Below are 12,824 nucleotides of genomic sequence, written 5' to 3'. Positions count from 1 at the left end.
CTTTGTAGCATGATTCTATGGGAAAAGAGGTTTCAGTGACATTTCATCAATCTACAAGAAAATACGGAGGCCTATCAATAATCCTATGCTATCTCAAATACCACGGGAGTTACAAAGAAAACTCGTCCTGCCCTCTCGGGTACCACATCATTTACTCACTAAACAGAGAATAACACATGGCAGCATAGATGGAATGTATTTGGCAGAGAAATGAAATGAGATGCTCAGATAATAGGTGACTGACGGTATTTGAATCACTGGAGACTACTGGAAAAACGGAGTTACATTTTACCGTCTCAAAAAGAGCCACGCTTTATTTCGAGAGGAAAGATAAATGATACTTACGAGGCACACAGGAGCCAAATTTGTCAGGAAATTCAGATATCAAGTCATCATTGATCCGATCCTTCATGGGGCCCAGAATAATCACTGGTCGGGTATAGTTTACTGCAGAGAGGGAAAGGAAGATGCAGATGAGGAGTTCGACTTGGGAAACTTAGGGCAAACTTGCTGAACGCTAAGAACTACTGAGACTGTTACTTTGGTGGATAAATTGCCCAGAGAGCCCTGCATAGGAAACTGATGCTTTAACACCGAGTGTGTTGGCCGAGTCTACTTTCTAGAATTTACTAACAGGGAAAAGCAACTGCAGTGACAATGAAAAAAAAAAAATTTGGAGACGTTTTGCTTACTCTTCACGTATGCCTACACAACAGTCAAAACAGCTACCGCGTTTAGTCAATTGAGTGGGAGGAAAAAAAGATTCCAAAGTAGCTCTTTTACCATTGTTTAGGCAACGACTTCAAAAGTCATCATTAGTAGTAATGACATCTTAGGTTTTTATACGTTCTTTTCCTTAGTTCAAAATACTCTCCATTCTCTGCTTGGATTTTCCCAATTCCTTTGTAATCATGGGGCTACAAGGAACTCAAAAGTTCATTTGGTACAATTTCTCCTCTGATGCCTGAATTTTCTCTGTGATCTTTGTCAATAGCCATAAGCCTCTGTATAAATTCCTCCCAGGCTTCTGGAGCAGCCCAGAAGGAGGCTTCTCTCTCAGAAGCCCTGCTAGAAAGCCCTCAATACTAAGTGGACATCAACCTGCAGGGGGATTTTACCCATCGATCCTGTTGGTGGTGCTCTTTATGATTTGGATGTGCTCCTTCCTATTAAGGATCATTCTTCCAGAGGGCAGCTCCATCCTCCTGGGAGCTGTCGCTGCCCACACTCTGCAGGGAAGGTGTCTGCTTGGCCACAGGGCCAAAGAAAGAGCAGGGTCTGGCCTGGGAACTGCTGCCTATTAAGCAGTTTATTTTCCTTAGTCCTTCACTCATTCCCTCCTGAAATGGGGTCGCCTGTTATGGCCTGGAAATCAGAAACCAGAGCATGCTAAGAAACTTACTTTCCTGCCTTGTGACAGGCTCATAAGAAAGAATGAAATCTTCTTGCCCTCCTGAGAAGAGAAAAAAGGAAAAATTACAGTGGACTAACAACCAGTCACAAACCACAGCTACAAGCCCTGCTCTGCAACCCAGGAAACAGACCCAGTTCAGGGCTAACTTCCCTTGCTCTCTCGCTCCTCAACCAGTCCCCACATCCCTTCACCCTCACAGAACTGTTTAGTGCCGTGACAGAGGCAGGGGGTCGCTGGTCGTGAGTCTGAGGAACGACAGGAGGCTGGCCTTCTGCAGTTCAGCAGGTCAGTGATGTAAGAGACCACCTTACATCGGACACTGAGAACCGCAGCGCTACGGCTGCACGCCCCATGTTCCTACTTAAAAGGAACCCCTTGAGTTCAAGGAGAGGTTCCACCCAATAGTTCGCTGCTACATTACCAGAATTTTTGGACCTTCCATCTTCCATTTTATTTCCCAAAGAAACACCCTGTTCAAAAGCAAGTGTCTGCTCATTTCATTTGTGAGACAAAAACTTCACCAGCCTATATACTCCAAGGCTCTGAAGACTTTAATGTTAATTCATCAAGAAAATCCTGGGTCAGTTAAGAAGACAAAAAACTGAGGAGGGCCCTATATCACTTGTTCTAATCGCTGCTAAATCTAGCCTTGAAACTTTGAAAAGTAAGGCAGACCATGGAGTATAAGTTTCCACCCTTCCAGTGTCATTTGCTGTAAGCCTTCTGTTTAACGGTGAGCCTTAAGTCAACATACAACCATGGAAAGTAAACTGGTTTTTGGCAATTTTTTTCCCCCTAATCATCAATTTTGCCCAGTTGAACTAGGCATGAGATTTGTCTGATTCAGCTGCCGGCTCAGAAGGCTCCACACTTTCATTTGCATTAGACCTAGAACTGACTATCTTTGGTGGGGAAATAGTTTAAGTTTTGAAAAGGGCTTTTTCTATGCTGTCCTATAGAGGAGAAGTCTCACATGTGTGTGCTAAGTCGCTTCAGTCGTGTCTGACTCTGTGTGACCCCATGGGCTTGTACCCCGCCAGGTTCCTCTGTCCATGGGGATCCTCCAGGCAAGAATTACTGGAGTGGGTTGCCATGCCCTCCTCCAGGGGATCTTCCTGACCCAGGGATCGAACCTGAGTCTCTTGCATTGGCAGGTGTGTTCTTTACCACTAGGGCCACCTGGGAAGCGCCGAGGTGTGTCCTAAGAGGTAGTTTCTCCTGAAACCAAAGGGCACTGGGTCTCACTGCTCCATCTCCTCAGAGCCCCTGAACCTTCCAGAGTCAGGTCAGAACCGTGTGCTGCTGCTTCAGAAGCCACGGCCTCTGGAGGATGAATCAATTTCATGAAAGGAGTCAGTTTTACAGGCAGGTTTGATAATGACGAGACTGATCCAGGGAAATTAGGCGGTATATGGCTAAAGCAGTGAATGCGGATGTCTTCCCTGGGGTGGGAAATGGCCCACATCGTCTCGCCTCACCCTTGAGCAGGGCCCACTCTTAGAATGGCATGGCTGGGCTACCTCCTAAAGTCACGGAGAAGGGGCACGGGTGCTTCCTCTAAGTGGAACCTACCCATGACTGCTCCAGACAGTGTTCAGGGAAGCTTCCCACATCGGGGCAGGGGTTTGGTATGTGAGGAATCAGATTCATGTTTGTTTTTTTTTTAATTCAGAAAAAAAAAAAAGATCCCCTTTTAAAAAATGAATCAACTGAAATTTACAGAAGCTGGGTCAAAAAGTAATAAAGGGGAATGATTGCTAAGCTCTAGTTATCTAAAGGTTGACATGTGCAGAGGACATATGAATTCAGAGGATAAGTGTAAAAATGGTTGGGGAAAAAAAAAGCATAGCTTTAGAGATAGAAGCATGGCAGACCAACACTGTAATGTCATACTAACTTTCAGGAGATATCTCCCTGAATGATTAATATGTGAGAGGGGACTCCTGCCCATGGGATAACAGGTTTTAAATATCAGGTGACAGAATATGCTATGGAGCTACTTTTCCACATTTACAGTTGAATTTAATTTCTCTTTCAGGGCTTTAGATAATTACAATACGTGTCAGTTACAGAAATACTTGAAAAAAATTGCAAACTTTTTAAATGCAAAAAAAAGAATAAATATCAAGTGATACTTATGTCTCTGCACCAGACTGGGCGCCCCATACCACAGTTATCCAAGGTGTCCTCAGTACTTAACATAAAGAAAGAGACCAATGATGAATTTGCATTCTGCTTTTAGTGGAATGAGTCAGGATGAGCAATGAAGCCAAAAATAGGTTCTACTTTGTGTTTCTGTCTATATGCTTTCATTTGGGGAAGTGTGGTTTCCCCTAAATTAATATAACACCCCGTGTTCCCAGGAGAATCTCTTTCTAATGGCCTTGCAAATCATTCTGACGGGACATTCTAAAGGCAAACTTTAAATAAAATATTTGGTGTCAGTATGTATAATGTGTGATTTAAAAAACTAGGACAAAGCAACAGAGTTCCGTAGTTCTTCGTCTACCTATTGCTTTCTGGTTTATGTCTAACCTACAGGAAGCACAGGTTCTTGTTCCCAGCACTAAGACTGGCAGACAGCAGTGAGAAGAGTCCCTCAAGTCAACACCCACCCCAATTCTAACGACTGTGGGACAACCAGGGACCATGTACGGAAGCCCGCAGGGGCGCTGTGGCAGCTGGTATTACATAACAGCTGTGAACTCAGCGCCCGGAACCAATTTTCACTTTCATGTTCAAGAATGAAAAGCCCAAGGGGTAATGGGAAGGAGATTACGAGGGTGAGGGAAAAAAAGTCTCGGCAATGAAGGAAAGATAATTCGTGTCTGCATAGCGCTTTACAGGCTGTAAACGGCTTTTGCAGCCGTTGCTTTGTATTTCTCACAGCCATTTCTTTCGAGGTAGGTGCTCTGATGATCTCCACGTTAAAGACGAAGAAGCTGAGGCTCGGAGACAGGGCCTGTTTCCTCAGTAAGTAGTAGAGTCAAGATTAAAAACCACATCTTTTCTTTTTTTCTGACTCCTCGCTGAGTATACGGCACAGTCTCAAAAAGGTCAGAGATGCAGAATTCTCTGTGGGGGCTGGCATGTAGAGGCAGAATTCACAGGCGAACAAAAAGGGTGGGTGGCAGAGCAGGGAGCGGAACCTGGGGTCAGAGTTACTGACAGGCCATAAGGTGCTCCATTTGCAAATCCTAACTCTTTTTATTTTTTTTTATAATGCTGCTGTGTCCATCTCCAAAAAATAGTCATCCTTAGTAGTTTTTCTATTTTTTGCTCAGGTGTCGGCACTTAGAAATAACAGCTGACACAAGGGTACAAACAATTACTTGGTCTTGTTTTGGCAACCACACGGCTGGAAAGGGGAGTGTGGCACAGTGCTGGGGGTGGCCGCCTGCCGCCGGCAGAGACTTCGCAGAGGGAAGTTGGTTGTTGTTACAACCTCCAGAAAACACTGTCTTTAAACTGGAAGCAAGTCACCGTAAGAGGGGTTTGGAGTAAGGCCCTCATACTCTCTCACGATGAGGAAAAACAAGGTGTTTTTCTTTAGAACTTTTTTCTAAACTAGAAAAGAGAGATGAGGGAAGCGAAGACCAGTGCCAGGGCATTCAGTGGTCTAAATGTAGTGTTTAGGGCCTGCATTGGATAGTTATGAAGAATAAACTAGTTTCCTAGAACCACAGAATGTTAGTGCTAAGAAAGGGTTTGGAGTTAACGTGGTTTATGGATGGAGAGTCTGGAGCATGACTTCACTCTCCCTTATGAACCCTCGACACGCATCACATCGATCATTGCCTGAATTACAGCTGAGCCTCACTTGGCCTCAACACTTTTCAGTATAGTTCCTCAGGCAGCTATTAAAGGGCAGTCTTGATTAAAGTCTGTTTCCTGTATCTCTTTTCTAATCCAAGATAGTCATTTATATGGGAGAGAACTAAATTCAAAACTGTTCAGTGATTTCTTCAAGGTCACATAGTGAATTACTGATTCAGTGTCTTCAAACGATCTTCAGAAGAATAAATGTTACTATATATAGAGTCCGTAAAATCAGGCATAGTTCACAGTTGATGTTATATAAATATTGCTGCTTGTATTGATTGTTGTTTAGTTGCTAAGCTGTGTCTGACTCTGTGATCCCATGGACTGGTGCGCTCCAGGCTGCTCTGTCCATGGGATTTCCCAGGCAAGAATATCGGAGCCGGTTGCCATTTCCTCCTCCAGGGATCTTCCTGACGCAGGGATCAAACCCGAGTCTCCTGCATTGGCAGGCGGATTCTTTACCGTTGAACCACCAGGGACAGCCAATTAATTTGATAGGTGGTATGGTTGAAATGTACTAGCTAAAACGTGAAGAAGCTTGGATTACAAAACACCAGGGAATAGTGAAAATGTCTAAGTTTCAGAATTAAAATATCTTGATTGGACTTGCAGGGACATAGTATTAGTGAAATGTAGCTCTTTGGAACTTCAGCTTCTTCATCAGTTAATGGGGTATAAATATAAGTTATATTTCATAATTTTGTTGCAGAAATCAAATGAGATACTATATGTAATAAAATTGCTTTGTAAGAACTTGAGGAAATACAAGGCTAATACTTGGGAAGAGTGGAGAAAGGAGAATATGGGCACCATTTCGACTGATTCCAGAGGGAAAGTCTGAGATCTCTTCATTTCAGCATCTCAGTTTCACTCAGTTCATTTTTTAAGATCCTTGGTTTGAAAATCCTATTTAACTGCTGAGCACCAATGGGTTAGGAGGATAATCATCAGCTCTCCCACATCCATAAGAACATAAGAGCTCTACTGGGCTTTAAGGAAGGCAGGTCTTTAGCTTGTAGAGATTTTCAAGGTCTCCATTATAGCTAATTGGTCTTTATTGCCGTCACATATAAGGGCAATTCAAAGGTATGATACAAAACAAACACAAGCCTGCACTTTATTATATTACTTTGTTGACAGAAGTCTGGAATTAGCCCATAATTAAGGTAGTTATGAGACAGCATTTTGCATAATTAGATAATGTACTTTGTTAAACTGCATTGTAGCTAGTGCTCAGTATAACTGGACTTTGGAAAAAACACGGTATAATTCTTGAGATGGTGCATCAAAAGTTTGGGCTATTTATTGGAAATTGAGGTTGGTGTAAATTCATGTGCATGTATATGTATCTCAGAAAATATGTGAGGCTTTCGAGTAAGGCTGGCACAACCTGTAACTCCAGAATGTAACACACAGGCCTGGGCCCGTCTTTCTGTGTGTGGGTGTTGTTTCAGCCATGCCTGACTCTGTGGCCCTATGGACTGTGGCCCACCAGGCTCCTCTGTCCATGGGGATTCTCCAGGCAAGAATACTGGAGTGGGTTGCCATGCGCTCCTCCAGGGGATCTTTTTGACCCAGGGATTGAACCCCCGTCTCTTATGTCTCCTACCACTAGCACCACCTGGGAAGCCTGCCAGTCTTTCTAACCACTATTTTTTTAGCCATTTTGTCCTGAGCAGACATGGAATGGTTCTAAGAGTTAAAAAAAAAAAAATCTGAAAATGAGTGAAAAGAGGTATTATTTTATTTGTCTACACTGCTATTCATAAAATATAAAAGTCATAATTATAGCAAAAGCCAGGAATTCAGTAGAAAAATCCAGCCTGGTTTGATTTTGAAACTGTACTTTCTGGAAAAACTGTCTGTCCCAAGCCTTTGTGTCTTTGGTCATGCCAATGTCTTTCCTGGGGAGTTTCTTCTTCAGCTTTACTGAGCTGGCAAGTACCTCATCTTTGCAAAGCTCAGCTCAAAGGCCCCTCCTCTTTGAAATTATCTCTGAAGCCCCACTTTTATGCTAGAAACGGCCACACTTTATGCTTTCTTAATGTATTGATCTCTCTCCCTCTTTACCCGTGCTGAGTTCTAGAGTTCATGGAGACTTACACTGAGTCTTAAGGTGCCTGTGAGAGAGCATGACACAGAGGGGATGCTGAATGAACTAAGAAATAATCCTCTGTAATTCCTCATATTTCTATCGTGGGAAAAGAAATGTCCATTTTTTTCTCCTCTAAGCTATGACAAGGCTCTTCTTACCTTTACTCATTTGTAAAGAAAGCTATCTGAATGGCTAGCCTTCTGTACCCTCAGAGGAGACCCAAGTTAATACAGACTATTAGACTCTACATTTTCTCTAGTAATAGTACAGTTCCAACTCTTCTCTCTTCTCATAGATAATTTAAGCTGTTTCCAAGTGTTTCCTTTATTCACTCAATAAACCTTTATGTGCACCTACTATTTGAGAGTGAAAAGAATTATTGATGTCAACTTGGAGCACTGCAATAAAAAACTTGTCAAACAGCTGAAAGCCTCGGTGCAATTTTTATAACAATGATTCTGGAAAGAACATGCTCATCTCTGAAGAACAGGGAGGCCTCTGAAATATTCTAAAAACAGATTTCCGAAGGAAAAGGTAGTTCTTGTATACCTTCCATAAAAGGGATTGCAAGAACAAAATTTGATGTTTTCCATTTCTCTGTTTCTACAGGATGGAAGCACAACACTTAAAAACTGAAAACTGAACATCCAAGAAATTGGGGCCAAGGGTCTCCATGAAACCCAACAAGTAAGTTATATTTTCTTAATACTGAATTGCGGGTAACTCAGGCACAGGAAAGACAATCTTTGGTCACTTCTTAACCAGCCAGGTTTCTTTGTTTTAGAACCAAGTGAAGACATGGGAGAGGTAAATATTTTCCCAATTTGGGATAATCATAAAAGTATAAGAGTAGGAAGACTGTGAAGATGTTAAAGACCGTGCTAAAAACAAGAAAGCTTTAATTCCTTTCATCACTAGGACTTGTCATTCTATTGAGGAAGAAAATGAGGGGGTTCTAATATTTGGTTGATCAAAGGTATCTCATTACAACTTTTCTTCATTTCATTCTGTGGCATGTCTCATCTGCCTCCTCTAGCCCCTACTCCCTCCATCTGTCATCTTTCCTCTTTTGTACCTTCCCCCCCTCCCCCACTATTTCCCCACCAATTTGATTATCTAGAGCCTTTCTCAAGATCCAAATTGAACTTGTCACACTTCAAGAACACTATTTGGCACTCCACCTCAAAAAAGGGCATGGTTTTATAAATCACCATGTTGTAGTGGAAAAAACAAAAGTAAAAGTTATTCTCTTCTTCTATGCTTATCTTCAATTAATACAAGAAAAAAGACCAAAAACAAAACAAAACAAAAGAACCCCAAACCAAAAACAAAAACCTCCAACCGATTTCTATCTTGGTAGGTGAGGGTCATAAGTACTGGGCCTGCAATTTTCTAATATCAGCAGTTGCTTTTTGAGTAACCCATTTCACTGAGTACAAAATAAATATCGAAATTGCAAGGATCCCAGTGATAAATGTACTTATTTTAGTCACCAAAAACCTGTACGTGGTAAGAAACCACCAGAACAGATAAAAAAAGGATGTGATTGGCATTTGGTGAATATTCTTTTATCACTCAGCAAATGGCTTGAGGTGACCAAACAAAAATCAGAAATAATTTTTAAATAGTTACCTACCTTTTCAGTTAAGCTTTCTGATCCAAGATTTGTTCACTTTTAAACAAAATGCGAGTTCCTTCAACATTAGAGGATGAAACTTTTTCATCTCTTCCCAATCATCAAAATTTAAAGTTAGATATAACATAGTATCTATCTCAAAATATTATTCAAGGAGAGAAGAGATATACAAGGTTCATACTCATTTAAAAGGAACACTAATTTATCAGGCTTTCTCTCGCAAAGGGGAGCCAGGCACAGAAAGGAAAAGGCAAAATGAGAAGGAAAATAAAACCATGATGACTTTTCAACCTTTCTGCAGGGTGTATAAATTATTTTTGGAGGACAGAATGTCAAAATCCAAAAAGAAAAAATTTCCCCCCACCTTCTCTAGGAGAATTGCATCACCAGGCCACAGCCAACTGAGGCTGGAATATTTTATTAGCAATTCCACAACCCCTTGTACAAATGACATTAGTTCACCCATGGCCCTCATGTCTTTTGTATCTTTCCACATCAAATGATGGTTTCATTTCAAGCCATTTGCTTTGGATGAGGATGATAAAGGGCAGCAATTGAAAAACAACAGCAAAAATCTGAAATGAACACCACAGGCAAGGGGGCAGTTGCAAAGAAAAGAATCACAAACCAAAGCAATAACTTACGGTAGCTACTTTCGCTATCGCTGGCATTAGAAGAAACATGTTCTGCAAGAACAGCACAGCAAATTAAAGAGATACCAAGCATTGGAGAGCAGCCAGAACTTAAAGGAATATCATGCAAGGCTACTAGAAATGTGAGCGAAAGGCAAGTAAGGCCGCAGAGGAGACGCATTAAGAGAATTCAGATAAGATGAAGATGAAAACTTTATTTTCCAGGGAGCTACTGCTTGATTGCGGTGTCTTATTTTTATTAGCCAATAGGAAAGTATGTTTAATTATAAAAAATGAATGCTGTCCATCTAAGCACTTTTCTTTTTATAAACACTTTGACCCATTCATGTAGCTCTGATTTTCCAGATTCTTGTTACAAAGGTCAATGTGTCTCAACTGGATGTTCCTGACTATAATTTCAGGAACTTCTGGTGGGTAAGGACTGGTTTCTTACAGGCTTTTCGTTGCTTTATTTTGCTGTTAGGCATTTTGCAAGAATATCGCATTTCAAATTGCCAGTTGATCCCTCCCTGGAATCCCTTTCATTTCATTTCTATTTAAATATTTCCTAAACTAATTCACAAGATGAAAGGGATTGTTGAAGAACTTTCCTGCTTCAATGAGTATATGGGACACCTCGGAGGAAGAAATGAGTCACTGAAAAGTGTTTTATGAATCAGTTCAATATTTTCTTGTTTTTAAGATTCTTGCTTGGATAGTTCTTAGGTTCTGGAGGAATTAGAACAGGCAGAAGATGAATGGTCTAATACCAAGCACAGGTTCTGGCACAAAGCATGTTTTTAACTCTGGTTGAATGACAAGTATACAGTGATATTTCAAAACTTTTTTTCCACAAAAACACAGTTTAACTAGCATAACAGGGGGATGTACTGATTATGTGCCAGATTTAGGACTTTTATTTCCAAAATAATTTATCGGTACTATTTATTAAGTTATAGAAGATAAATCCATCAATTTATCAACTTCTTTGTATATCAGGCTAACTGAATGAAGAATATGTAACTATTTGATCTGTGAAGATCATTAGCAATAACTTTGGCTTTTTAAAAAGGGACAACTGTTGCAAAATCTTTAGAAAAAAAGAAAAGCACATATAACATTATTCTCTAACAGTTTAAAAAGAAGTGCTTTGAAATGTATTTGCTATTATAGATTCTCACCAGTCAGATGGATTAATTTTCATTTTTTAGCATCATTAAGGTAAAATTGACAAATAAAATTTTCATATATTTTAAAGTATACTATGTGATGATGTGATACACGCATGGATTGTGAAAGGACTTCTATAATTGAGTTAGTTAACGCATCCTGGATGGACTGATTTTAGAGTGTGAAACTAATGAAAATTAAAGCATGGGTTAAATTTACTGAAATCATTTCTTTTTGTGTGGGTGTTTGATGAGAACTGCATTATTAATTTAGGTACACATGTTACAAGTGCAAAGGGGCACTAGGAAAGTAAGTGTGATGAATCAGTGCAAATCTGTCTTGTTACCAAAAAGTCAAAGCACATACTCAACAATGGCTTATCTGCATGAGTGTGACTACCTCAAGCACCTTCATTTGAAGATGACAGTTTTTTTTAATTTGTTTTTGATTATCACTTTTAAAATAATTCAGAATGAAGCTACATTAGAAAAATTTAGAATCATACAGCGGTTTATTTAACAACCAGTCTCTCTTAATGTTAAGATATTGTTTAACAGAATTTTTCTATTTTGCAGGTGAAAAGAAATTAAAAACATGTTCCAGCTAAAGTCTAAATTATGGCTACCAGTACTGTTAACTGGCATATAACTTTACCTAGTGTAATATATTCAATTTTGGAGAGTAAGTAAACGTTCAGATTTAAAAGGCCATCACTCTGGATTTAAAAAGGCATCACATACTTTCGACTCCCCAACAGCAAGAGATGTTCATTTATTAACAATATATTAAAATGCTACCCAACCCCACTGAAAATTTAGAAATTCTCCCTGGTGGTACTTGGTGCTAATTGGATAATGTTGAAATCAACACTCGAATTTCAGTCACCAATTCAAGAAAAATTTCAAGGCATATTCTGTATAGAGACTCAAAGATAAAGTTTTCATCTTTAAGGAGATCAGCAGTTATTCTTGATCAGATTTTGTTTTCTAAATATACATATCTTAAAAAAAATCCAAATTAACAATTTGAAGGATGAAGGGTATCATTACGCAGGGTTATATAACCAGCTCTTGAAAACAAAGTCCAGCTCAATGTTATTTTGTTTCTTAGCAATGAAATGAACAGCTTCTAAAAATATTGCCCATAGCTGTTAAATCAAAACAAACAAAAATGAACATGTGATGCAGCTGCGAAAGACACAAAATGGTTCTTATTTCATTGGTGCCTACACAATGGGGTTAGTGTCAAAGACAGAAAAATCATAGTATATTAAAACACAGAATTATTATTTTTATTAGTGCAATGAGACAGAATAAAGGCATTAATAACTAGAAAAATTTTAGTTTGATATACTTTACTTTCCACTCTAAGCTATAAAATGAAGATCTGGTTATGCAATGCAGTAATAAATCACTGATAGAAAAACATATTAATACATATCTAAAACTTTATCATACAAACGTTTCAAGCAGGATCACTGCAAGTCAGAAAAAAAAATCAGTCAAAGTTAATAGCAAGGAATTATTCATGGAAGATCAAATAGCTTAATATTTACTTTTTGAGAATGCATGTTCCTTTTGACTATAAAGTAGCTCCTTTACTAATAGCAAAGTACAACCCAATTATGGAAATTGGCAAGGTCATTAAATATGTCTATGTGAAAAGCCAGAAGAGAGAGCATAAAATAATTTCTGCTTTCCTGTTCCAGAGCATTGAACTCGCCCTTTCTTTCAACATGGCTTCTTGCTCCCTGGGAGGTACTAGGAGACAGAGCAAGGATGCCACGGCTGGCATCGGGACCATGTTGGTCACATCACACGGCCAGAAAGGGAAGGTGTGAACTGCAGCGGAAGTTACAGTGCCTGAGACACTTTGTTTTTAAATGCTGACATGCAGAACAAAACAGTTGAAAATTACTTGGTAGGAGCATTCACAGCTAGGTAACAAATAAAACTCGTATCTTGTGCATGCTAGGAGTGAAAGGGCCCTCGAGAAAAGGAACAAAAGCCAAACTCAAAAGGAAAGAAAAAGAAAAGAAAAGTTACAGTGACCATT

The 12,824-nt window shown here is 39.8% G+C and overlaps 1 protein-coding gene and 1 long non-coding RNA gene across 38 annotated transcripts in view; one reads left to right on the top strand and one right to left on the bottom strand.

The window, feature by feature from the left end:
* DLG2 (discs large MAGUK scaffold protein 2) overlaps positions 1-12,824 on the bottom strand; it is a 2,236,304-nt gene that overhangs the window by 19,733 nt on the left and 2,203,747 nt on the right. For 21 of the 36 annotated variants that reach the window (XM_043451476.1, XM_043451480.1, XM_043451486.1 and 18 more), the window contains 3 exons: positions 9,612-9,653; positions 1,403-1,453; positions 346-447 (listed from right to left, as the gene is read on the bottom strand). In XM_043451476.1, the coding sequence (XP_043307411.1) occupies positions 346-447; positions 1,403-1,453; positions 9,612-9,653 (195 nt within the window). The remainder of the gene's footprint in view (positions 1-345; positions 448-1,402; positions 1,454-9,611; positions 9,654-12,824) is intronic. The other 15 variants (XM_043451478.1, XM_043451484.1, XM_043451487.1 and 12 more) reach the window with 1 other exon arrangement.
* LOC122430682 lies at positions 4,222-12,784 on the top strand. Of its 2 annotated transcripts, XR_006266371.1 has the most exons (4): positions 4,222-4,387; positions 7,941-8,018; positions 11,345-11,450; positions 12,478-12,784. It is a non-coding gene; the product is annotated as an uncharacterized LOC122430682 (long non-coding RNA). The 2 variants fall into 2 exon arrangements; XR_006266370.1 differs by lacking the exon at positions 11,345-11,450.

Source organism: Cervus canadensis, chromosome 29 (assembly GCF_019320065.1).
Source record: "Cervus canadensis isolate Bull #8, Minnesota chromosome 29, ASM1932006v1, whole genome shotgun sequence".
Classification (NCBI taxonomy): Eukaryota; Metazoa; Chordata; class Mammalia; order Artiodactyla; family Cervidae; genus Cervus; species Cervus canadensis.
Note: the sequence above shows the minus strand (reverse complement) of the source record. Positions and strands in the feature narration are given on the sequence as shown.